This window comes from Vanacampus margaritifer, chromosome 8 (assembly GCF_051991255.1).
Source record: "Vanacampus margaritifer isolate UIUO_Vmar chromosome 8, RoL_Vmar_1.0, whole genome shotgun sequence".
In the NCBI taxonomy this organism is placed as follows: Eukaryota; Metazoa; Chordata; class Actinopteri; order Syngnathiformes; family Syngnathidae; genus Vanacampus; species Vanacampus margaritifer.
Genome location: NC_135439.1, coordinates 20,802,498 through 20,829,622, shown reverse-complemented (window position 1 = coordinate 20,829,622; position 27,125 = coordinate 20,802,498). Strand labels below are relative to the sequence as shown.

General features: G+C 40.3%; 1 protein-coding gene across 1 annotated transcript in view; it reads right to left on the bottom strand.

Moving 5' to 3' along the window:
- The window catches only part of adamts9 (ADAM metallopeptidase with thrombospondin type 1 motif, 9), a 52,100-nt gene that overhangs the window by 15,188 nt on the left and 9,787 nt on the right, over positions 1 to 27,125 (bottom strand). The window contains exons 10-28 of the mRNA XM_077574099.1: positions 26,909 to 27,050; positions 24,758 to 24,862; positions 23,913 to 24,058; positions 22,125 to 22,306; positions 21,898 to 22,034; positions 20,251 to 20,368; positions 20,033 to 20,128; positions 19,003 to 19,169; positions 18,709 to 18,838; positions 16,902 to 17,028; positions 16,579 to 16,792; positions 16,325 to 16,489; positions 14,699 to 14,860; positions 13,299 to 13,418; positions 10,223 to 10,330; positions 9,926 to 10,093; positions 7,331 to 7,579; positions 4,839 to 5,000; positions 4,422 to 4,598 (exon numbers count right to left, since the gene is read on the bottom strand). Coding sequence (XP_077430225.1) covers positions 4,422 to 4,598; positions 4,839 to 5,000; positions 7,331 to 7,579; positions 9,926 to 10,093; positions 10,223 to 10,330; positions 13,299 to 13,418; positions 14,699 to 14,860; positions 16,325 to 16,489; positions 16,579 to 16,792; positions 16,902 to 17,028; positions 18,709 to 18,838; positions 19,003 to 19,169; positions 20,033 to 20,128; positions 20,251 to 20,368; positions 21,898 to 22,034; positions 22,125 to 22,306; positions 23,913 to 24,058; positions 24,758 to 24,862; positions 26,909 to 27,050 — 2,875 coding nt within the window. The remainder of the gene's footprint in view (positions 1 to 4,421; positions 4,599 to 4,838; positions 5,001 to 7,330; positions 7,580 to 9,925; positions 10,094 to 10,222; positions 10,331 to 13,298; positions 13,419 to 14,698; positions 14,861 to 16,324; positions 16,490 to 16,578; positions 16,793 to 16,901; positions 17,029 to 18,708; positions 18,839 to 19,002; positions 19,170 to 20,032; positions 20,129 to 20,250; positions 20,369 to 21,897; positions 22,035 to 22,124; positions 22,307 to 23,912; positions 24,059 to 24,757; positions 24,863 to 26,908; positions 27,051 to 27,125) is intronic.

Genomic DNA, 27,125 nt, shown 5'->3' with positions numbered 1-27,125 from the left:
TCCTCCTCAGGTCGGTTCATTCTGTCAGGATGGGGGAGCTTGAGGACCCAAATGCAGGAAGACAGGGCAAGGAGCCAGAGGTTCAATTAAAAAAAAAAAGGAATTTTAATTACTTACAAACAAAAGGTGAACAAAAGGTGATCTTCCAAATTCGAAGATAAACTAAAACTAGAACCAAAACATGGGGGAACAACTAGGCAAAAACGAACAGCATGACATGGTGACAAGCCGAGGTAAAAAAACAGGCCGCATGACATGGGGAAAAACAATGAACCGAGACAGCAGACTAAATACACAGACACTAACGACACAACAAGACACACCTGGGCAAGACACAAGTGGCTCAGGGCACTGATTGGATCACACAAGGAAGGGCAGGATCACACTTAACAAGACAAGGAAGACACACAAGGAAAACAGATCCAAACATGACATGTATGGTGTTCCACAGGGTTTAATTCTGACTCCTGTGCTGTTTTCATTCTATCTGCTGCCACTGGGTTCCATCTTAAGAAAACAGCGGTGGTTGTTTTGAAGTGCTCTATAAATTAAGTTGACTGATGGAAATCAGCGTCCTGACTGCATGATTTGCAATGCAAAGTTGAGCAATTCAAGCCCAGGTAGCTATCTCGAAAAACTCAAGGAACAAACTGCATGGAGATGGGGAATACGAGAACAGAACACTTTCTGAATTCAAGGGGAAGAAAGCCAGATTTGATGAAAAGGCTACTCTCCCTGTTCATTTTGTTAAACAATAAGCCCAAAACCGATGTCTTTAATTTGAAAGAAACCACATTAGATTTTTCATTAAAGAAGGGTTTGGTGAATGTGCATAGTAAACTGGTGAGGTTCAGTACCTCCTAAAGGTTAAGAACCACCACTAAAAGATAAAAAAACAAAACGAAAAAAAAAACTCATATGCTTGAAACGTCAGCATTAACCCCCCAGCTCCAATTTCTCAGAAGTCTGTCTATCCTTATGGAGAGAAGAGGGAAGGGGCCCCTGTTCAGATCAAACGTGACCCCTGACCCTGCCAATACACCACGGCATTGTCTTGCTGACGGCCCGCTCCATTCGAGTCACTGTCACCGGCCCCCGCATTTGTACACTGTCATCAAGCTGCATTAGACCAGAGTGAGAGAGGGCCTGACAGAGAGGGGAAAAGGACACTGGCAGCCTGATAGCAACTCGAACGTCGCCAGGCATCCCAAAACGACATTAAAGTGAATAAGCACAGTAAATAAGCCGCAAGATTTACCGAGGCATTGTCACGCAGGACAAAAATTTACCTTGATGGGAAGCGCTTTGAACACCCCCGCCATAAACGGTTAAAAGCATGATCGCTTCGAGGGGTCAGCAGAGGCCCTGACCGCATAAAATAACAGTGTGAATGCTCAGTGATTTGTGCATATTCATTCAGGAAAAACACGCCATTCAGTAGACTGCGAGGGGAGAGCTGGCTCGCTATTGCACCAGCATTTCTGTTGAAAGCTTCTGTCCAAATACATACATGGAAAAAAATATATATTGAAACTCAAATAAGGATAAAAAGCCTTACACATGACCTCTACGACACTTTAATTGTAACATTTTGTGGAAGTGAACAGAAATCCAACGAATCCATAAAAAATTAAATATTGACACAACATTATAATGAAGTAACAATAAATACAAGTAATTACATAAATATACAGAAAACGCTTCTTGAAAAAATGTCTAATACTGCCATTTATGGATAAGAAACAAACCCGACGCTTATTTCAAGAGCCTGCGGAGTTTGTGACACTGAGGTGCTTCTAAAAATAAAGTTTATCGATTGAACAATTATGGCAGAAATATAGGTAGAATTTGAGCAACACATGCTAATATTGCGTTCGACTTCCACCCAATGGCTAATTTGCGATCACACGTGGGAATCATTACATGCAACAGCTCTCATTAGCAGATGATGTGCAGTACAAAATGCAGCCACTGCTGTGATAACAGGCCCTTAAAATAAGGTGTGCGGTCACTTGAGACATTTATGATCCGGAGCAGTTGACTGGGTGGGCTGCAGGCAGATGCTGCCCCTAACCACAGATTGGGTCACCTCTCACCAGAGGTGCCAAATCCAGGTCCAGAGAGTAAAAACCCTGCCACAATTTGGCTTTAGCCCCCAGGTGCTAGATGAGCGAGCTTCCATGGTGCTCGTTTACCTGCTAGGGAGCTAGTTAGCTAGCATCAGGGGCTGAAGCCAAACGGTGACAGGATTTTTACTTTCTGGACCTGGATTTGCCACCTCCGCCTCTCACTGTGTGCGAAAAAGTATTCAAAAGTGAAATGACACAAACCCGAATCTGTGTTTAGTCCCATCAGCTGCACTGGTTAGCCTCAACAAGTCAGCCAAAAGGGAGAGAAAGATGTGGCAGGGGGGCTATCATAACAGAGACTGAGGTAGACACACTAGGTTGGCTCAGAGTTAAGAGCTCTGGATACAAAACAATATAAGCTCCCCCTGTGGTCACACTTATTTCAAATACACATTTTAATTGGTCATTGCTGGAGTGACATTCAAAGACACGTCAACATGATGACACACTTTGCACCTCTTCAATATTATATTCGTCTACACTTCATGACATGAAGAGTCGGCATAGAAAAACCTACCCGTTGGAAACCGATGGTTCATTTATGATACTTAGATCTCCCTTGTTTGGCCAGAGCACCATTGAAGGTTATTGATCATACGTTAATGGCAAGCTGAGTTTGTGTTGGTTTCCAAGTGAGGTATTGTTGAGCATTTATAGCAAGTCCAAGTACTGTATGAATCAAACACTGACATGGATACACTCAGAGCACCTTTGAAGCAGAGCTTGGAGTTTTACAAACCTACAGAAAGCTGTGTCAAAGCCACCCACAATATTTGAATGTTATGGCTATGCACACTTAAGACACTTTATTTCACAATGCTGGTTACTGCTGCTGTTCCTGCTAATTCCTATAGAGCTCTTATCCAGACATGCAATAGCACAACTAGGATAGAATGAAATCCTGATGATTGCACAGCAAACATAACCTGGTTTGGGAATGTTGAATATAAGCAAAGAAACTGTCAAAGTTGTCAAATTGGGTATGCAGCAGGAGAAAATTTGGTACAAAACTGTCAAATAAAGTGTCAACAACTCATTACACTGGGTAAACAATTTGAAAAAAAATCTGCTGAGTCAGATTGTTGTGCAGATAAAAACTAAAAATGGCATGCTGATTCCAAGATTGAAGTATTTTTTTTTCTAGCATGTCAAGTTTTTTCTCCGCAGCTTCAGATAAGCAGAATTCCACTGATTAGCTGTAGTAAGACTGTAGTCTGTAGAAGAGCGGATTATACGACTAGCTTTGTCTTAACTTTGTAACCGTGGACATACCGCTGTAAATTACATTTTGTTTTATAGTGTTTTGGTAGTTTTCAAGGCCTGTAACAATTCCATATTAGTGTTTCATATTACATACATACACTATTATAACATATTTTTTAAGATAGTGACTTGAGTATCCTTGAAAACTTGAGATCAGTTTTACATTCTGCACCCAAAAATAGCTGTCAGACCTAACTCAACAAAATGATGTTCCCCAGTGTTATCTAACAAAGCACATGGGCCTTATGGCAAACTCAATTCTCGACATGATAGCCATTTCAAATATGCACACTACGTCAAAGTATATAGAGCACGCAGCAGAAACGGAGTCCCGTGTAAATTCTTTAAATGCGCAGATTGGAACATCCAAATATCAAATGAAGCACCACACATCTATAACATGGGGCATTCTTTGGATAATAAATGAACAAGGCATCATACTGTATATTCCTGATATACAAAAACATTCATCAGTATTTGCACATGGAGAACAATTGGCAACGTTCGAATACAAAGAGCTAAGACAAAATAAATCACTTTTAAAATTAATGCTATGTACAAATGATAAAGAGGACCCCAAAAAATATATCAATAAATTATGTATTCAAAACAATATTTTACAAAACTAACTCTGATCGTGATACAAAGTGATCCTGATGTCTTTCATTACTAACACACAGCCCAACTACTGTTTTATAGTAACTAGAGAAAAGAAGATTCTTCTGGCCACAGCTGTCACTGAAGCGTTTTGTTGTGATGTACTGTCTCTGGCACATTTGCAGGACAGAATATCACTGCTATGTAAGTGCAACAGTAATGGATTTTCCAAATGTCTTGAGAAAATGTTGCAGGCACCAGTGCGGGAAGCGTTGGGGACTTAAAGTCTTAGGAGTATACAGTTTCTTTTCTCCAATGCAAAAGCACCACAGATGCCCCTTTCAGTATGATTGTGACTGAATATCACTACTGGCAAAAAGTGAGGTTAAAAAAAGAAGTTATAGAGTTGTTGTTGTTTTTTTATGAGCGTACCGAGCTCCATGGGTCTGCGCTCCAGTGGGGGCTAGACGGGCACGGCTGAGTATTGCACTGCTCCCGATCCGGCGGCTTGTCGTGGATCTCGCAGCTCAGATCATTGAAACGCTCACCATTTGGACGTTGACATACCACCAGTCTCGTCTTGATCCCGCCTCCGCATGGTTTGGTGCACTGAGGACAGCATGAGGAGAGCTCACATTAAAAAGCTGTTTCAAAAACAAAACAAAACACTAATGCTATCCCGTGGGAATCACAAAGAATGTGAAATTGAGCTTCAGGTATTTTCAGATGTCCTTTTTCTCATGCAACCTTCACAAACAGTCAAAGTAATTATCCAAACATAAGCATCCCAAAGTTTGGTTTTCCCACTAGCCCTTTTAACACCAGTAAAGCTGTGTCTGTCTGCCTTACCTCTCCCCAGTTGCCATAGATCCACTGCGGACATGGCCCCGACTCACAGGATCGCTGCTCACTGGGCCGGCTGCGATCCTCACAGCTGTTGGCAGGGTAGCCGTTCTCATCCTGGCACACTACGACTCGCCGCTGAAAGCCTCCTGCACATGTGCTGGAGCACTGTTGTCAAAGAGAGAGAGGTTCTCACACTTTGCTGCACAGTGTATACAGGGATAGACCCAGTGGAGCCCAGAAGGGATGTTGCACTGAATGATATTTAAGGGTAGATGTGATGATGTGAAACCGATGGCAATGGAGTAGCAACTGAGGGCCATATATACTAAAGGTTTTTCGTAGCTTTTCCGTGGCGCTAACCGGTAAAAATGGAGCCATTTTGTGATCATTTTCACGTGAAAGATGCATGATTTATGCCCACGTCAACATCTGAAAAATGTTGAAAACAAAATGATTGCACCAATAATTGATATTTTAAGGACATTAAATGAATGACTGAATGACTGAATGACTGAATGACTGAATGACTGAATGACGTCGTCGTCATCCTCATCCTCTCCACTCACTATAGATTAATAGCACCAAATGAGGAAAACACATTTGGACCTCCTCGGTCTAACCTCGCCTTCTGATAATGTCATCATTCTCGCAACTGTTACTATAGTCTACTGCAGTGTTCTTGGCGCAAACGCAAATCCATGACATACCATGTTTTCCCCCAGCAGTCCAACTTTGTGGGCGTGTTTGCGCTGGTATATCATTAGAGCAATATCCTTAGTGTATAGGACGTTAACAGGGTGCCCTGAATGTTTTGTTTTGGATGTAAAAGACCTCTGAAGTGATATAATTTGAAATTAGACCACAATTGTGGGGCAAAATGTCTGTGAAGTCACCTAAAACCAGAGGTGGGTAGAGTAGGCAAAAATTGTACTCAAGTAAGAGTTGTGTTACTTCAAAATAATATTATCCATCCATCTATTTTCTGAACCGCTTATTCCTTACAAGGGTCGCGGGGGTGGTGGAGCCTATCCCAGCTGGCTTCGGGCAGTAACCGGGGTACACCCTGAACTGTGTGTCAGTCAATCCAGGCAAAATAATATTACTCAAGTAAAAGTAAAAAGTAGTCATAAAAAAAATCACTCAAGTACAAGTAAAAAAAAAAGTATTCACTGAAACGAATACTCAAGTACTGAGTAACTGCTTGAACATGAAGTCTGATTATTTTTAAAAACAATGTCATCAAACAGACAAAAACATAAAATTATCAGCAAATGCTGGCATCGTCAAATCATAAAATAAAAATAATAACTTTTTAAACTCAGACAACAGTGCAAGCAGACACGTTAGCCCAAAGCATGCACAATCCATTCACAAATTGTGGCGTAACTCTCCTCCCAGTCTAACGCCCATAGGTGGCAGTTTCTGAAATCAAAAGCACCAAGATGTCATCTTTCAGTTGACTCTTTCGGGTTCCCATCATGCCTGCCAGTTCTCAACCAGGGCCGCATTCCTGTATATAAGCAATGTGTCTGCGGAAATGCTCCCACACAGTCAGTCAAGTGGAACGCTTACGTGAAAATACGGTAAATCTAATGTATGATTGGGGCGGCAGGTAACAACCATAGTGTAGCCCAATATAGCGGAGTAAGAGTAGCATTTCTACTTCACACATCTACTCGAGTAAAAGTAAAAAGTATTGTGTGGTAAAACTACTCTTAGAAGTACTTAACCCCCCCCCCACCCCAAAAAAAAGTTTCTCAAGTAATTGTAACGGAGTAAATGTAACTCTTTACTACCCACCTCTGCCTAAAACTTTATAAATGACGTCACACAAGACCTCAGTATACTTCCGGCTCAATTCAATGACTATCAATTTATTTTACTTTGTTTGTTGTGGCTTTTTATGAAGAACAATAGCCTATACCGGAAGGTCCTGAAGTAAGCAGACTCACAAAGTAGTAAGACAGGCTCAGGTCTTGAGCGCAATCATGTCTTATTAAAGTTAAGGAAGTCTATGCACACCCAGTAATGCAAAAAAAAGGAAAAAAAAGAAGCTGACTATACTATTATAGATACTATTCAAATATGCCTACTAGCAGCTTTGAGCTTACTTACTGTATTTAGCTACATAATATATATATAATACAAGGCCGTCCTCGGTTTATGACAGCATTGTGCTCTTCAAGTGGTGACGTAACTGGAATTTGTCCGTATATCCGTATATTAGTATATCGCTAACTTATACGTATATAGTAAATTCATAATTTCATTAAATATTGGTATAAAAAACACTTGAAAAACGATCAAATGGAAAAGCAGTAAGTACGGCGCTAAGTAAGCATGCTTCCAAGTTCACTGCATGCTCAAACCGTCTTATGTTAGCATTGCTAGCATAAACGCTTTGCTTCATACAGCAGCTTGTAAACAATCCTGTGCTCTTGAACGCTTTTCTGGATTTGCACAGAATTTTTAGATCTTGTTGACAGTTCACTCACCGCGCCCCAGGGCCCAGTCCGCCATTGGTGGGATTGGCTTTGAGGAATGATGTTCCTGGCGCTGCTGTTGGGTGTGGATGGAAAAGGTCTGGAATCACTGGAATGGGATGGGCATTGAGACATGGCGCAGTCCTGTTCTGTGCTCGGCCGATCGTCTGGGTCACACTCGTTGGCGTTCACTTCTTGGTCATTGAAGTTGACACAGACCACTTGCCGTGTTGTCTTCCCCTGACCACAGGTTACTGAACACTGAAAACAGTTTCACATTAGGAATCAATTAAAATTACCTTGCTGTTTAGAAATACACAAGCCCCCTCCCACATGTGTGAGTCTCAAAATTTGTGTATGTCATCATTGTGTTGATATGTGCAGGTTTTTTTCCAGGTTCATACTGTGCCCCCACCATTAAGAAGCACAGTTGGGCCTTGTTTTTTTTCCTACCTCCTTCTTCATGTCTCCTTCCATTTAAGAAACTTGGGACACTAACGAACAAACTGCCAGGATTCCCATCCTGCCTCCCACTGTGGGTCATTGTTATTTTTTGTGTTTCTTGGTTGTGACTATGAGGACAAATTCCTTCTGTGTTTTTACATACTTGGTCAATAAATATGATTCTACTATTCGTAAAGACTGTTGAAGAAAGAGTATGATGTATTTTGGAAAATTCCTTGATGCTGCGCAGCATTGCCATGCTTGAGCAGAAAGCTTCAGGAAAACACTCGAGGCACCTCTGTGCTTTTTTTCCCCATGTAGTCAAAATGATGGTTCAGTTGTGTTGTGGCACATGTCGTTCCGCTTACTGCAATAACGGTCAAAACAGTGGCATCAAACAATATAGTGTCACCCTTCGCATTCCCCAAGCAGACTCCACATTTTGACATTCTTGTATAAGGTCTTCTATTGCAGAGTTATGCAACTGCATGCATGTCCTGGCATTTCTACTGCCCAAGTGCAATGTTATCAACACAAAGCTGCATAAATATGAATACAGTATAAACACTGTAATAAGGATTAAGGATGAACAGTTTCCCTTTGAGGAAGTCATAGAGTGTCTTTGGCTCAGTGGTAAGATGTGAGTTTGCGCACATTTGGGTGTGCATATGTTTGTTATTGGCGACCAGACCTGCAGTTGACCAGTATTGTAATACACGTGTCCTGATGAAAACCATCTGTAAGCAAGGGTGCAGCCCCTTGGATCTCTCATCTCAAAAAATGCTTGCCTCTCTGCTTACCCTCTCCCTAGCTGATTTCCCGAGTGCTAAACACGTGAAAAGTGTTGAAAGAAGTATGCAGTTTCGGCAAATCACGCTGATGGAGGGGATGGAGTCGAGGTCTGTCGGGAAAACCAAGTGAGAAACGGTGGGCAGTTGTATAACATTTGTATGTGAATGATGCAACATGCAAGCATGGAGTTGGACAGTTTTCTGACGTAAATCAATCATTAAACATGTCTTTTAATGTGTAGAATTATAAACTGAAGATATATCACCATACTCTCTTAATTGAAAGTGTACAAAAGTATGTTTTTCAGAGAGATCAAGTGGAAGCTGATGATTTTGAGGAGGAAATGTAGTAGTAGCAATGTTGGCCATGAGAGAATTAAGCACTGCATATTTCTTAGCATTGGCAATATCTTTTATATAGTTTGATTATAATGTGCATAATACACCTGTGAGAATATGTGCACTTTTGATTTTAAGATATTATTTTATTACAAAAGATATATTAAAAGTGTTAAAGAATTAAACGCTAGAGCCGTTTTAGTTTAGTCAGGTTTTTTTTTTTCTATGGGTGGTGTGCCTCGGGATTTTGTCAATGAAAAAAATGTGCCTTAGCACAAAAAAAGGTTGAAAAACACTGGTCTAGTCTATATTCACTGTTAAGCCTGGAGTACACAGAGCAACACAACTTGAACTAGACAGAAATGGACAACTGTGAACAAATTACAGTCGGTGACTGACCCTTGCATACCTACCGACGATCCTGAATTTGCTGCCTCAAAAAATGTGACCCGTCTTGTACTTATGAGTTTTTGAAGCCACATATAGTATAATGGTTCCATGTTAGACCTACATTGGTTCCAGATGAGGTTAGATGTCCTGAATCATCCCGTAATTACTATGTTGCTATAGGCTGAGACCACCTGAGGCTTCTTTCCCATTCTCTCCAACTGCGTGGTAATTTGATCACATTCAGAAGTGTTTGCACATGGGGGATGTGTAAAGAAAGGTCTTTCTACATTTGGTACAAGTGGGTCGGTCAATGCCTAATCATAAATTGGGTTTAACCAAGCAGACTTTCATTTTCATGAAAGTTGCTCTACTGTAGCCTATTTGTTGATAGTGATGGCACAAAAACAAATCTCAAATTTTAGGTCAATCAGCCCACCAAAATTTTGACAGCCTTCCGGAAGTGTCTCGGGAATCTCGGGAAGTACTGGCTCAATCGTCGCAAAACAGGTATTGTTGGAAAGGGAATTCAACAAGGATTCAAAATCTAAATAATCATTTATGAGATTGTTGCATATCTATGATTTGATTCATTATGACACTTGATGAACCTGAGTAGAAATAAGACGTTAAATAATTTTCTTACCGCAGTCCACTCCAACACTTTCCATTGTCCACATGCAACAACGGAGCACACTTCTCTGGCCGGAGGTTTTGGGAGCTGAGCACATGCCGACTCATCTGCCACACCACCGTGGTTGTCACGACAACTGACATAACGCATACGGGTTCCTTTGCCACAGCTGGCACTGCACTGTTAAAAAGCGGAGTAAAAGATAAGTTACTGTAGAACCAATACAAGGGCAAATTGATTGTATATATGGAATATATACTATACGGATCACCATATAGTATACAATATACAACTATATGGATCACCAACCTGGGTCCAGGAACCAAACCGCCACTGGGTTTTGTGGCCCTGATGGGACGGGACTTTGGTCCCTGGGGGAACAGGTTGTCTGTTTGGACACTGGGCCAGTTCACAGTCCTGCGGAAGAACAAGTATAGACATGCAATGTCACGACTAAGACAGATCCTTTGACGTGAAACACTCACAAATAACTTATGCAGTTGTGTATGCAGCAGTTTGAGAGTGGTTATGTTTCCCATCAACCCATACCAGCTTGTCAAAACAACATGAGCTGCATCTCCCTATCAGTTCAAACTATGGATTGTGGCAGTAAGCCACTCAGCATAAAGCCCTGATCCCTGTCATAACAGGTCATAGTGGAGTGGTACTCAGGGGTCCAATGCCCATGCTGGCATGGTTCAAAGCTCCACCCCTTGTCCAACCCTTGTCCCTAACCTTCCGCCCTTTTCCCTTTTTCCCTCCCATGCCCTGCTATGCCCTCTGACCCCAGTCTTTAGGAATGAGAGTTAGTCAAATCTCGCAGGCTCCACATTCCACACTCACGGCCACATTCAAAGCGGCTCTCGGCATGCAACGAGCAGACACTAATAAATGGTCATCCTTCCCCAACGCCATCCCAACTAAGTGGCAAAAATACAAACCTCTCTAACCTTGCATTTAAAACTCCATCCATCTATCTGCACCTCTCTTACTAAGCTCTACTTGGCTGCTGCTGCTGGGACTGGCAGCTCAATGACCGACTTCAGGGCTAGCTGGTTAGAATCACAACAAGGTGTGCCGACTGCTTCGGGGTCACTGCTTCTGTTAACCCAGGCACCGGAATGAAGAACTGCCGTGACTAGAAGGGAAGGCGGCTCATCCTGAGTCTGCATACTCTGCCCTCACAATGTGATAAATACCTCACGATAAACAAATGTTTCATTCATTGTCGAAATAGGTTTTGTAGTCATTTCTATAGTCAGGTTTCCATCCATATGTTTCAAATTTTTTAAGCGAATTTACTGAAAATGCGCAAAATGGACATGCGACTTATGCCCGTTTCCATCTGTTCATCTTTTGCAAAAATTGAGAGGGGACTCCGCCACTATAGGTGGCAATATACACCATAGAGATGTGATCCACCAGTAATTTAAAAGAAGAAGACCAGGAAGCGACTGCGCCGTGCGATGACGTTGTATGAGTTTTCTTTTGTAATTATTGATCAACCGTAGCGTTTCTTTGCTGTTTTCCATCTAAAATAGCATTAATATTCACTTCTTTAATTAATTCCAAAAAGATTTCTGATTGGTCGTCTCCCCAAACATACCTTATTTTATCGTCCAACATTGCTTTGGGACTACAAACATACGTGTGACGTAATATCCGGTCAAAACTTTCGACGTGTATCCAGTCTTGCCAGCGGTTATTCGCAAAACCTGTTTCCATAGTCAAAATTAGCATTTTTCTTTTTTCGATACGCTTCAAAAACCACCACCTCTAAGCGTAAAAACGTCTTCGTGAATTTTGGGCCCTTTTTCGAATTTCTCGTGTTTCCATTCAGTTTTTTTTTTCCGCATTTCTTGAAAATTCGAATAAAAATGGGTGGATGGAAACCCAATTTATGTCTGTGTCTAGAGAACTTTGCAAACAGGCAAATTCGACACTTCCACTCCAATTTGGCTATCACTACAACTGATGAGTTGAATATTTTTGCTGTCTTGTTAATAGGGTCTTGGAATACACTTATAGCTAGAACAGCACTCAGTGGAGTGCAGATCTCATCCAAGGCTAGTATTGTAGTTTATTATTATTATTATTATGATGATGATGATGATGATTAGTATTATTATAGTAATAATGGTAGATCGCGTGACATCAAAAATAGCTCACTGGTAGCTCTCTATGCACCTTAACCGGAAGTCGGAGATTCAATCCCCAAGTGGACTGCACCCCTCAAAAAAGGTCAATTGCAGGAGGCTGGCTCCTTGAAAAGTAGATCTTGGAGCAAAAAAGTTTGAGCACCCCCTGACCTAGTCTCTCCAGTGACCCTAACAGCGGCATAAAGCGTCTGTTAACTTGACTCCTAGGATAATAGGAACACACAAAAAAACGACACCATGGTAAGGTGACGGTCGGTAAGCGAGGTGTTGTAAATTATGCTAATTGAGAAGTCACAAATTGACTAATTTACATAAAAACTGACCCCACAACAAGTTTGCCTGCCCGTGACTTGGCAGCTAGACTGGGCAAAGATCTATCATTGTCAAGTGATGGGTGAAGTGATGAGTCCAAAAAAAGAACAAAAGCCGAAAGGTAAGCAGCGCTGAAGTGCTAGCATAGTTTAGCATTAGCTAGTATATAACCAGCCTATACTCAAACGTTGGGATAAGATGTTAACATGGAGGCTAGATTTATTGTGATTTACTCAGTTAGCAACACTGAGTAGGTTTGCTTCGTTGCATGCCCTTGCCCGGCCGCCATTGTAGCAAAAGTTGTATTCGGTATTGAGACAGCTAACCAAAACAAAGATTTCAATCATGGTGTTGCAAGTTGATATTAAGTGTGCTGCAAATCATTATCCTTTGTGTATTTTGCTGGAAGAATGTCAGAGGCCTTTTATTAAGACACCTGGGAAATGTTTTAAATTGCATTTTTGTATTCTTTAATGTAACCTATGTATACAACATATTCAAGACTCTTACTGTTTCTTACATAACACAGCACAGTTTTTAATAACATGCATCCCAGGGAATTCTGTCTGAGAGCCGCTTGAATATGTGGGGCAGTGACGTACAGTATATTATTTTCCTGCCAATGTAGACTATACGAGATCAGACAGCTTTATTGAGACCAGGTGGCAATGACAAAGTATGTTTCTGTCTGCATGCACCGACGGTCATATGTGCACAAATATGGAGGATTTCCCTAATAAGCAATTTTGGGGGGAAAACATTTAAGAGTGAAGAAATGTTAAAATGTCAATAAATGTGTGGACATTACATGCATGATAGGAAAGTACAGACATTGTAGGCTCCTATGGGTTTAATCACTTAACAAGACTGAACAAAGGAGGTGAAAAGACAAAAAATTATTTCCCCGCCTTTACCTGGGTGTCAGTGGGCCGGGTGGCAGCATTACATTCAGTGTCTTCCATGACTGCACCATAAGATCCAACCACACATTTTACAGCTCGCATCTGGTACCCAAGCCCACATGAGGTAGTGCACTGTGTTCAAAAGACAGAGAGAAAACGAGTGATCGTGGAGGACAGCAAAAGAAAGGCCAACAAAAGAGGTCTGATCGAGGCAACAAAACCAGTTCAAAACAAAATTTAATAAGTCAGCAGAAATACAACTTTACTCTTGTGAAAGGCAATTTGACCTTAAATGCAAGACACAATACTGTACCTGGAAAGCCTACTTAATATACATTGAATCGTCTACAATAGCTAACTCAGAGGTTCTACCTTCCACTCTCTTCTCCCTCACTGACCTCAATGAAATAGGGTCAAACTTGTTTGGCAGACACTTCACTTACAGTTTGACCATGCTTAATTAAACAGCTTCAAATATACCTTATAGGGGAAATCAAGTAAAAAATGTCTTTGTAGTAATGTGTTCTATGTGCCCCCACTAGACTAAACACTGGTGGTTAATATTGCGTTCATGGAAAAATGATTAAATGGAATAATTTATCAGCTATTTATCAGGAAAACACACACACACACATTTGAATAAGCGTGGTTTATTAATTATTAATTGTATTAATTAATCTGGTGTTTGCATAAAATTGGTAATTTTTTTTATGAAGATCACTCAACCAAATTTGCATTGATGCAAAGGTTGGACAAGAGGCGTTCCTGTTGGCCAAAAACGTAGCTGATAGGAAATGGCAAATAATTTCCTTATCTGAGAAATTGTTCCATCATATTTTGAATCTGTTCTTTTCACTGCTCTTAAAAAGACTAATTGACCAGCTCAGCTCCCAGTGTCCGCCCTGAGATTGGGACGTTGTGGGTTCAATCCCCGGCCAGGTCATAGCAAAGACTTATAAAAATAGGACCCATTGCCGCCATGCTTGACACTCAGCATTAAGGTTTGGAATTGGGGGGTTAGATCACCAAATGATTCCCGAGCGTGGCCCCTGCTGCTGCTCACCGCTCCCTCAGGGGATGGGTCAAATGTGGCGAACGAATTTGGCCCCACTTAGGTGTGTATGACAGTCAGTGGTACTTTAACTTCAACTTTATATACTAAACCCTTTAAAAACTGACTAGCACATCTGGAAAATTATATGCTCTATCAACAGGCTCACTCGTACTGGAAGGCGGTTCGGGGTACTAAAATCAATGTAAAACCACCCAGTTTACACATGGAAAAACCGTACCCCCAAGCGGAACTTTGAGATGAATATTGTAAAGAATGGAGTCTTGTGCATTGTAGCGTGAAATCTGAGCTCCAATTAATCTGCGCGTTTTGGATAAGAACAATATTCAATGGGCCTTACCTGTCCCCAAGGTCCGACCTGCCAAGAGGCACACTCCTGCTGCTGACACGTCTGGACTGACTCAGGCTTTGGTGAACCACAGAAACGGTCATCTAGACGGTCCTCACCAAACTGGCACCATGTTTGGCGGTGCTTATAGCCTTTCCCGCATGTGACAAGGCACTAAAAGCAAGATACATTCATGATTAAAGTAGTCACACTAAATGTGTATAGCATTATCTCAGTCAGCTCAGTTTAGCTCATTGGAACATCCTCTTGATGTCACACAGATGATCCAACAGTTTTGACTTTTAAAGCAAGTGTATTTTCCTCAACAAAGGACATGCATACTGCATGTACAAATATTATGTTGGGGGAGGCATATAGTACAGTGTAGTTGTTTGTATTTGGAGGCACCCACATGGGAGATGTAAAATATTTCTGGAATGTAACCCAAAGCTTTTCAAGCTCCTTGGTCCACAATGCGTAAACTGTGCAGTCTTTTGCTGACTATAGTTCAAAAGTTGAATAAAGCACTGGGATTTAACAATGGGGTCTTGCAATTAAAAGTATTTATTTAGGCATGGGCAACTGCACATGGCCCCACCTTCGCTCAGTGCAAGCAAGTGGGTGTGTGTCAATCAGGTCCAGCTTGTAATAACTAGAATCACCGACAGTGGAAAACCGAAAAATTGGACTAGCTTATGAGCCACAACTCACAGCAAGCAAACAAACATACCATTGGACAAGGCCTGCTTATGCGATAGCACGTGCTAGGCCATTCTTGGAGACCTTCCCATTAATTGTGCTGGTCGGATTAAGATGTTGCGCGCCAGTGTTGCCAACTACATACAATACAATCCTATAGTAATGAATCAGCTACGGCATAGGTCTCAAACTCCGGTCCTCGAGGGTGGCATTCCTGCATGTTTTAGATGTTTCCCTCCTCCAACACACCTGATTCAAATAGTCAGGATGATGATTCAAATGATCAGGATCATCTTCCTGATCATTTGAATCAGGTGAGCTGAAGGAGGGAAACATCTTTAAAAATGCAGGTTTGTGACCCCCCAAGGACCGGAGTTTGAGACCTATGCGCTATGGAGTGTCTTACAAGTCGTGCTAAGTGGTCAAATTATATTGTCATCTTTACATTTTTCATTTGATCTAGTTGACTGGAACAACATCACTAAGAAGGCAACACTGCTAAGGCCCAGCTGGTGACACTTGACGGGGCTCTGAAGAGCCCCACTAGGATCCAGTGCGCCAAATTGCAGATGTGCACCAGTCGCCCCACTTCCACCACCTATAAAGAAAATAACAGCCAAAGGTATAGCTGTCACAGCCACAGTGACATTCTGGTCCTTGAGATTATGAATTAAAATCAAAGTCCTCTAAACTGCCTTTATCTTGAGTTAGAAATGAGCGCTCTAAGTGGGAGAAAAGTTGTGATGATCCTTAGTGCCCATGACTGACAGGTGCCCTTAGAAAACAGCATACAATTTTCAAGATTGAAGCTGTGAGGCTCAAAGCAATATTTTTTTCGGAGTGCCAAATCCCTGGCAGTACCCGTGACTATATGCTCTAAGAGCGTGAAAGTGTCATAAATCTGTTTTAAGTAAAAGTGTCAGTAACTACTGAACAAACCTCTGACCAGTCTCCAGTCTTCCATTGTGGACAGAGGAATTCATTGCAGGGTTGGACGGCCAGCTTGTCCCGTTGACTGCACTTGCTGTCATCACTTTGAGCCTCTGCTGCCTTTCGACACACTGCCCCTCTTCGGCGGGTGCCCCCACCACAACTCGTTGAGCACTGCACAACAGACAGATCAACAAGAGGAAATGTTGTGTAAAAACAAATGTTGGTTTCAGTTTGACATATAACCACCTTAGCCATTTCACCTCTGACCAGGACGAGTACTCCCAGCCGCCTCCAGGATTACAATCTCCCTGACAAACCTCCTTGTCATCAGGTTTGCGCTGCCCGCTACAATAACGGTCATCAACCTTTTGGATCTTTCCGTCTGCGTGGCTAATTTTGGCACAGAATATGTCCAGGGTGCGATATCCAACACCACATTGAGCTGTGCATTCACTCTTTCGAGCTACATGCCACCTTCATTACAAAGATGATAAGTACATAATCAATAAGAGAATCTTTGATTTACATTTGAGCTAAAACGTGATGTGGATGATTGAAAATGAGTCAAAATGGTGACACAAACCTCAATTCACATTCTGTGTTGCAGGCCTCAGGAATGACCTGAGGTCTTGGCACACCATGACATCTCTGGTCTGACACCACCACTCTGTCAGACTCTCGGCTACAGAGAATCTTTCTCTTCTTTTCTCCTAGGAAGACACCAGCAAACAGGTTGTTCAGCATTGACACTGCTTTTGCAAACAACCAACAATTCCCATTTAAGGCTCCATTTTTGTAAACAGTGAACATGCGTTCGTGGTAAAAAAAAATGTTTGTGCTGGGGCAAGACTAGTTTACCGTGTTTGAGAATTTGGAAGACCCCCCTGCAACATGTGTGTATGTATAGCAACTAAAAGCAGGTCTAAGTTGTGTCGCAGGTGGTGTAAGGGCCTCGATACACCAATCCAACGTCGAAAGTCGGGAAGTGGCTGATCGTCTGTATGAACTGTCTGATTATTGTATAAATCACTGTCGTAAAGTTGCAGCCATTGGCAGAGTGTCTGGGGGTGTTTTGGGCGAATTCAATATGTTGTGGCATTTCACTCTGATTGGCTGTTAGCTACTGTGTCAGCACACAGCGCCAAGAACAGGAAGTGACGACCGCGGATAAACTGTAAGCCATCGCAAGCCTTTACAAGTTCACTCATTTTGCACATTATCACCCTTGGCAGTTGGACGTATAATGTATGTCTGGACAGAAGAGTAAGAAGATGTATTCATTATTATGGTTCAAGAGAGACTGTCATTGTATTTAAAGGGTATGTCGATAAAGTGATGAAAGCCAAACTATGGCAAGACATTGAGACGCAAATGGTCATACCAGGTAGGATTTGCGTACATCGTGAGTGACAGAGATAGCAGTATGCATTGTTTAAGTTTTTATATCATGCCTTCATAGAGAGCTTTCCGGTTGCATTTTTCTAACAATGAGCAATAGTGACTGCCGCCACTGATGGTATGGAGAGGTATTACATCTCATATTTGCGCAAAAGGTGCTTAATAGTCAGCGTTTGATTCTGATTGTTCAATTTCCGTCATTTTGTGGCTCCGTCATTTGGCGTTAGGCATTGTCACATTGGCCGATGTCAGATTGTTGTAGAGAGGCCTTAACATGTTTTTGGTGAACTTGGTCGAGGTGCAGGCAGACTCTGCGCTCCGCTGATTTGTGTAGTGGATGTCATTTTATTTTATTTCATGAATAGGACAACACGACACGAACGATCGGGATGAAAGGTGGTCCTCAAGTGCCCACTTCATAGCAGTGATCCGTGATCGCCCTGGCCAACTATACATCATCCATCCAGAGAGATCTGCTTGCAGCTCCTTTTAAATCTACTTTGCATGCTTTAATCTTCTGTATGGACCCTAGAAACCCTATTTGTATTTGTTTGAGTCCATTGGCTAGGGGACTCTTTGTTTGTTTGTGTGCACACACACACAACTTTTTACCAGTACCCAATCTAAAAAACTAAATACCAAAAGAAAGAAAACTCTACCAATGTGGACAGTTAGACTTGCTTGTTCAGGCAGGTCAGTTTAAAAAAAGGATTTAAGTCTTTGAGCCATGAGTCAAAGCAAGTTTTCATATTTACCTGCCACCCACCTCTGCACAACCACGTTCGTTACATACATGCAGACATGACACAGAAAAGTAATCTGCAACATGCATTCTATGAAAATGAGCCAAAACTTTGTACCTAATACGAGCTTGCCAAGTTTTGCTATACCTTTTTCATAGTTATGTGCCTATAAGAGCCACTCTGTTACTCTCACCACGTCATTTATCATTGAAAAATCTGTCCAAAGACTGCTAATCCCATAACCCTCACCTTGGCAAAGACGGCTGCACTCCTGCCACGGACCATAGGCATCCCAGAAGAACTGTTGAGGTCTATCCTCTATGGGGATGTTGAAGGAGTACCTGACATCTGGGTTATAAAGGTTCCCCACGGACAACACCTACCATCAAGAGATACATTGTAAAACAGACTGAATGGAGGATTTACAAGCCTGCAATCATTTGAAACAATAGGCTTGACACAAACAGGTGACTAATAAAATTACAATTTGCTAATCATAGGAAGCAGTTATTCCATATCTTAGTAGAAAGAAATTCACTTTACCTGGACGATGATCTCCTCTTCGATGCGCTCAGTACAATTAATCCTCTCAATAACATGGTCAGAGCCACTGTACTCGATGACAGCATTTCCGACTTTAATTTCCCTTTTGAACATGCTGACTACAAACTCTCCATTAAGCAGGAACTCTCCACGGCTATTTGATATGGCTGCGGGGACACAGAAAGACTCGATCACATGCGCTGCTTTATCCCAATGAACTCCACATGAGATCAAACTAGCTTTGCTTAACTTGTTTTCAACTGCAGAAATGATATTGTCCTGTCAACGTTATACACAAGCTTGAGCTAACTTAACAAATAGCTGAATCACTGCATTTGACAATAAGGTACATGGCACAAAGTATTTCCTTAAATCCTCAGACGAGTACCATCTATGCGTGTCCAGTCCTGTTGTTCCAAGCAGTCCAATCGCTGCACTCACTAACCCTGATGCGATTATAGATGCGACTTCCTGACTTTAATTTCCCCCACCATTTCACACATCATATTAATATGAATGCCCTTGTTTCAGGCAGCATCATTTGCTACCATCTCACGGCAATAAAGTAGCCTACAAAGCTCTGCACAGACTGAAAAACATCTGTTTGGAGATTTTGTGGAAGTCCACAGTCTTCAAATAATTGCATGTCATCAACAGGATGCCGGATGCATCCATGTACAGTAAACCCTTTGCACAAAAACGACATGTTGATCTTGACAGCACTTTAGCCCAAGGGATATCTGAGCTCTGGTTTTAGCATGTCAGTGCCAATAAGATCTGTCCACAAAATGCCACGGCCATGCTGATGCGAATATGGCCTACTCCTTTATACCATTTCACTCAAAACGTACACCATTACGTACACTAGTCCAATGCAATCTAAAACAAGAGCTATATTCAAATCTTGAAGTGCTAAACATCTGCAAACTTCCACTACAATAATAAATACATTGTTATGATGATATTGTAAGTCTCAAACAGTGTGAAGCCGGCATTATAGCCTTTTTGAGGAAACACTGTTATTCCTTACCGAGGTAGTTGTCATCCTCTGGTTTCCCTGAGTAGCTGTGTTGACGAACATCTATGTTTGTAGCACCACTGGGTATCCGCACGACTTCATTGTAGCCTGTTTATGAATGTACATCATTAGACTGCTGGTGCTACAGTAAACACATGTACAGTACTTTGTACAAACTGGGACATAGAGTACATAACAGCTGAGCTGCATTAAAAAAGATTCTTGCTTACCGTAGCGTACAATATTGAAAGTGTTTGCCACAGTTTTACAAGAAGAGTTGTCACCACCACAGACGCCACACTTGTCTCTTCTGGCTTTGGAGTTTAATACATGATCACAGCCGGCTTGCTGTTCAACAATGCAATAAAATGAGGAGACAAGGACAGATATACATGTTAGAAAATATGCATTTTTTTACATTACTTATTCTGTGTTGGATAGCACAGTCATTCCAGTTGAATCAGGATGAGAGACAGGTTAAAAAAGTTAACTCAGTTTTATTTACTGCCTATAACCTGCTGCCAAACTTAGCCACTGGTGTGATGATGGACAAACATAAACTGTAGGTGCTTTTACTTTCAGTTTTTATTACTTGATGTTTCAAATAATTACTACATTTTACAAAGCCATATTCAAAAACATATTAGTTGTACATCTTGGGCGTATCATTTAAGAGCAAAATGCCCTGCTAAGTTCCCTCCACGGGCCCTCACAAATCAACCCTTCTGAAGTGTGCTGCTTATGGGCACATCTAAACCTGGAAGTGAGAAGTTTGGACAATTTATTTCTATGAGAAAAAGATTTTGATCATTTTGTTCAACAGTTGCAGGAATTCTATTCAAGGATCAAAGAAGGCCATTAGAAGAGTCTTGGAGTCTAAATATACTTTCTGTTTGATGATTTTACATTAATCGCAAGATTTACTTAATTGAGTGATTAATTAATTCAATAAATTATTTACATGAATTTCAAGAGGTAAATATCTGTTACAAGCTTTGTAAAAAAAATTAACTGAAGCAAAAGTGGGAAAATGTGATTATTAAATTAATTACTTAATTACTTTACATTAATTGCAAGATGTAAATATCTGTTACAAGATTTTTTTTAAACAGAAGCAGAAGTAGAAAAATGTGATTAATCGCAATTAATTATGGATTTTTTTTTGTGTGGCAATAGACCAATCAGACGCCAGTATTGGGGTCATGAACTCTAGCATCGCAACAGTTGGTATGTTATTGTTCATGGGCATTTTCGTAAAAATCCTAGCATAATATTAGCTACCAATGATGGATGTTAAATTATAAAATGAGTACAAAATAGAAAACTGGAATTGTCGGCTTTACTAATGTTGTGGATTCCACAAATGAAAACTAAGACAATGGTAACATAATCAGTGATTGTAATGCTATATTTTGAGATTATTACCAACTTCCTTCTTGAATGCGGAATACTTTATGCAAAATGAGATTTTTGAACACTACACAATGTTTATTTCATGAAAATTCAACTTTGACTTAACTCTGACTCATTTTGCTCTGCTGGGTCACATACATTATACACATACAGTATATACTGTATACTGTGTGGCCCTTGACATATCTCTCTTGTTCCAGCCTCCCATCTGATCTACATTTTCCCTGTAACACACCATTTGAGATGGCACGTAAACTGAACCACATGTAAGTGGTTTCAGCAAGACATTTTTTAATATCTACAAGGATGTATGGTCTAGGCTAAGTAAAACGGGATCAATCAAACAATGCTTGCCAAGACCAGTAAATCTATAGTCAATAACTCTCTAACCCAAACAATGTGTGCAGATTCGGCTTCTTCAGCTCATGATGTCATGTAGTGCAACCATACACTAAGAACCTCACCCTACACAAGCCTTGGACGCAGATGTCGTTGGTATCAGGTCCACACGGCGTGCCGTCTGTGACCCGGTCCCTGAGCTGATAGTAGACTGTGCTGCCTGCTACCCTGCAGAACAGCTTACATCTGTCCTTCATTAGGACTGCTCACAGAGACAATAGAAAGACAAATACGTCTTAGCGAGTCGGACATTTTTATTCAATAAAAGGATTTCAGCATGAGCAAGACTCACTTCCACTGTATTTGGGCACCCAGCGAACATTAGGAGGTAGACCGTTGATGTTGAAATGCCTGCCATCGAAAGCAGCACACTGCTCCTCTCTGAAGTCCTTCTTCTGCTTGGAGCATGGCTCAGAATTACAGGAACGGAACTTCATCCGGCGACCAACACAGTACATTCCTCCGTTCCTTGGCCTAGTGGGGACATGTCATCAGAGAGGAATAAATACTAACAAACAAAAAGCCTCTCAAACCCCGAAACAGCGCCTAATTGAGGTCATGTTTGTATTGGGTAAAGCTTAAAATGGTGTACTACATTTATGCGTAATTTTAACATTAAACCTCCAGTTATGTTGTGGGTCGGAATGACCCACTTTCAAATTAAACAACAAATTTTTCACTATGCAAGTTTTTCACTAGCAAACTTGGCACCAACAGATTATAAGAAATGGTTCATTTCGGCATATATGCAATGAAAACAGTTAATATTGGGCTCTAACTATGTTTATCAGGATGCTTTTGGAACATTGAGCATATTTTGGGTCAAATTACCCCATTTTATTTAAAGTTAAAAAAAAATTAAAAAAAAGAAGCAAATTATGATTTTTTTTATTTTTTACCCCACTACAAACGGTTCATTTTGACATATGTGCAATAAGCCTAAAAACCTAAAGCCTAAAAACGCCAATATATATTGGGTTGTTTTCAAAAGTTAAACATTTCAGGTCAAACTGAAACATTTCAAGAGTGAAACTTCTCATCAACAGGCAATTAAAATTGTACAATTTGACATATTTTCAGTTAAAATGTTATTTTTTTTAAAGGTAAAGAAATGCTAATTAGTGATATTTTGCTATGAAACTTCTCATCTGTTAAAATGGTTTACTGTGACATATTTTCAATACAAATGGTTACTAACGTTCATCGGAATGCTTTTGGAACATTAAACATAGCCTGGATCAAATTGACCCATTTTAAAGTTGAAGAACTACAAATGAGTATTTTATTGCTACAAAACTGCTCATCAATTAAAATGGTTTACTTTGACATATTTACAACTAAAATGGTTCCTAATGTTTATCACAATGCTTTAGGAACATTAAATATAGCTGGGTCAAATAGCCACATTTTAAAGTTAAAGAACAACAAATAATAGTATTTCATGATGAAATTGTTAAAAATGTTTAATCCGAAATATTTTCAACTAAAGCGATTAATAATATTTATGAGATGCATGTTCATCAAGCTTGGCTCAAGTTGACCTGGGAACATTATTGTTGTGTCTGAGAAACCAACCTAGCATTAGGGTTAACATGTTCAATGGGGTTTCACACTAAATGTCATTTGCTGCAATTGCTGACTACAGCGTTTGACAGTTACACCATAAATGTAGTAAACAAGTAGATATGTTGAGTTAAGGTCAGATAATATATAGAAATCAATTCTTACCTATATAAAAACATGAACTTTAGTCATGTTGATAACTGAGTATCATGATCAATATGTCTTTTAAAGCTGCCTATCAATCTTACCAACCACCATTTCCAAAAAGACAAATTATAGAAAAAAGGTAAAAAAAAAAAGAAAGATTCTTGGCACTCCCTCCTTGCATAACAACTATTAGACTTGTGTATTTACCGGGAAATAAGCTTTTAAAATTGTCCATCAGCGAAAGCGTGGCTGAACATTAGTTATGGCAAGAATTCCCTTAGGGTGGATTGATCTATGGAACATTGACTTTGGCATCTAAGATGGAGACAAGGTCCAGCGGGCATGCGTGACTACAAAGAGGAGTGCTCACACGGGTCGGTTGCATTCGCGCTCTGCCATCTTGATGCCCCCGCCGCACGTCCGAGAACAGGTACCGAAAGGACTCCAAACCCCCCATGCGCCCTCCACAGGTATGGCGTCATGCTCTTTGGCTATGCACAGCCCGTGTTTGCAGTGCTGCATCAGGAGAGGAAAGTCAGGAAAAGAAAAATAAACAGGGAAGAGAGAATAGTCATAAAAGTGAGCGAAGAGAAAACCAGTGAGAGGGAGAGAAACACACATGAAATCGTTTTCTTGGAACAAGCAAAACATCTGCTTTGCTGGTCTTTGATGCTAATCTGAGAAAAATTATACAGTGAAATATTTCATGTCTGCGTCTGTCTGAATGGAAGACATGAAATGTCAAACAAGTCAATGAACATCTCCGCTCATAACCGCAGGATAATCACGCTTGATGAGACAAACGTGATTTAAGAATTTAGTGTGGTCAGCATAAACTCAAGTATGTGTGTGTGTGTGTGTGTGTGTGTGTGTGTGTGTGCGTGTGCGTGTGTGTGTGTAGGACATTTGGCCCTAATGCCTCCTCCATGTCCTCTCATTACTAATGGTAGTGTGAGGTGGATCATAAAACCTGGGTGATACTTTTTATATATTTTAAATGATCCACCGTTCACCTTGTGTTTTCTACATTTACGGCTGAGGTGAAAGGACAAAAAAAATAAAAATATTTTCTACTTAAATGCAGACTTTGTGTAAGTATATACACTACATGGCATTAAAATACATTCTTAAGCCTCTAATGAAATCAAATTCATTGAATATATTTTTTTCTTTTAATATAATGAATTCTAGCCTTCATTTATACATCAGATTTACCTTTCCAGGGGAGCAATCAGTGCCGTCAGCCCACGGCATGTGCTGTGTTCTGCAACCTCTCTGGGCCCCCTCTGGGCTGGTGCACCATAGCCTTCGACATTGGGTCTGCGCATATACACATATAACACACATTACTAAATATTCTGTCAGATGGTATAACTCGTCATCGTTGCAAAGTATTTCTTAGATAGGTCTGGTTTTGTAGGGTGGATTCAAGAGCCCCCAAAATAACATCAAGCAGCAAGGTATTACAAGTGTGATACATGGACAAAAGGAAAGGAAAGGAAACCACTTTTAGACCTGTGGATCTCCTCATTGTAACTATAAATACTTCTATTGTCTTGGAAATATTTATAGATATTGAGTGTGTCCATAGGGAATTTCAGTCCAAAGAACGTTTGTGACAATCAAGGTCACTGATGAAGTTCATCTCAAATATTGTCACCCTCTTAAAATAATTGCCTAAGTAATTTTTTTAAATTGCAAAAATTATTATTTTTTGCCTAAATCATCTCCTCATGTTGCAAATGGTAAAAAATTTTGTTTCCTGAAAAACTGACTTAGGCGATTATTTAGACCTCAAGTCACTGCACACCAAACTTACAACCAACTTGCAACTCATGCAACTTTGCTTTGTACGCTGGGGTGTAGAATTGCAAACAGGTGTCATCATTAAAGTTGGCACATCTTCATTTTTACTGTGTTTGTGAATTTGGCAGACCGTGTTGCGTTCCGGTGGGCATGACCCTGGTGCATCTGGTAATTTAGTGACCTAAAGTAGACTAGATTTTAGACTAGCAAAAAGCAGGTCTAAATTTTGGCACAGATTGTGTAATGTAATTTAATTGGACTTGATCAAAGTGCAAGTAGACAGATTTTGAGCTCAGTGGATGTGTATGGTGCATATTTCATTCATGAATATGACAATTGGGTTGGACAATCTGCATTGGTTGCATTCCCTCCCACAACAGCATATAACAATGCAAACACCGTCTTCTATATGCACTAGTCTAGCAAAATGGGGAATAAAGAGGGAAAAAGTACGGGTGTCAAAATTAATTCATTAATTTTGAGTTAATTTAAAGTTCCTTTAATGTCGCGAATTTTTTAAACACGCGATTAATGACCGCCCCTTACTTGGTATGCGTTACTGGGGGAATTCCAGTCGCAATGCAGCAGACGTGTCCACGTCAAAATTTAGCAGTAATAAATTTAAGAATAATGCATATATTTGTGGAGACTGCTTAAGTTGTATTTTACAATTTAAAAAAAAAATGCAAAATTTCACAAGTTACTTCATATTAAAGTTTAGGTAGCTCTTAATATGAAAACAAAAATGCACTGAGCTGTCACCAATGGCTTACAAATGCAATTATGCCATCTAGTGACAGAAAAAAAACCTCAACACAAATCAATATCACTTTTTTTTGAGTTTTTTAGAGTACAGTACATCTTTTTAATTTTAACTTTCAATTACTGTATCAATGACTACAGATGCAGCCATATTTCTATTAGTTAAACATTTTTTTCGAATTTTATGTTAACAAGAGTATGAAACTTAGAAAAAAATATATTTTAGTGAACATTTTATTGTGCATTTAGAACAGATATCAAACTTGCGATTTAACGAGAGTTAACTATTGAAGTCATGTGATTAATTACGACTAAAAAATGTAATCGCCTGACACCCTTAAAGAAAAGTCTGCACATGCGCAGTGAGACAGAGCTTTGCGCCAGACTTGTGCTGGGCATGAAAATATGGCCCTTAGTGTGAACTAAGGTTTTTTTCCCAACCTTTAATTATGTTATTAATTGAAAGATGTGTGCGTAACTTTTGTCCATATATATGTATATATACATAATACGTTTCTGCACTTTCTGCCAAAATTGCATGCATGGTTTAAAGTACAAATCCAAGCATGGCATGACATCATATAAATGTTTTTTATTATTGTTTTGGTATTACTGATAGGCAAGAAGATGTCCTGCCTATCTGATGGGTATGTTTTATGTGTTTAATCCCTCAGTCAGATGTAGATAAGTAGTGTGTGGTTTTGCAGTGTTATTATTGTATACTGTACAAACAAATGACTTCAAATTTAGCACAGCCAGCCACACAAGCTGCAACATCACAGTTAAGACTCCACTTACCATATAAGGGCACACCTGCGTTCCCGGCCCAAATATCAATTCACACTGTTTATTGACATCGTATAACTGTCCAGGCAGCTGCTGCGAAAGACTGTATGGCCTAGAAACGGGCTCGTCCAGCAAGCACTCACCATAGCCTGTGCTATTAAGAAATGAAAATAAAATGACTTCAAGAAAAAAAGAAAACAAAAGACACAAACAGACACAAAAAAGTACA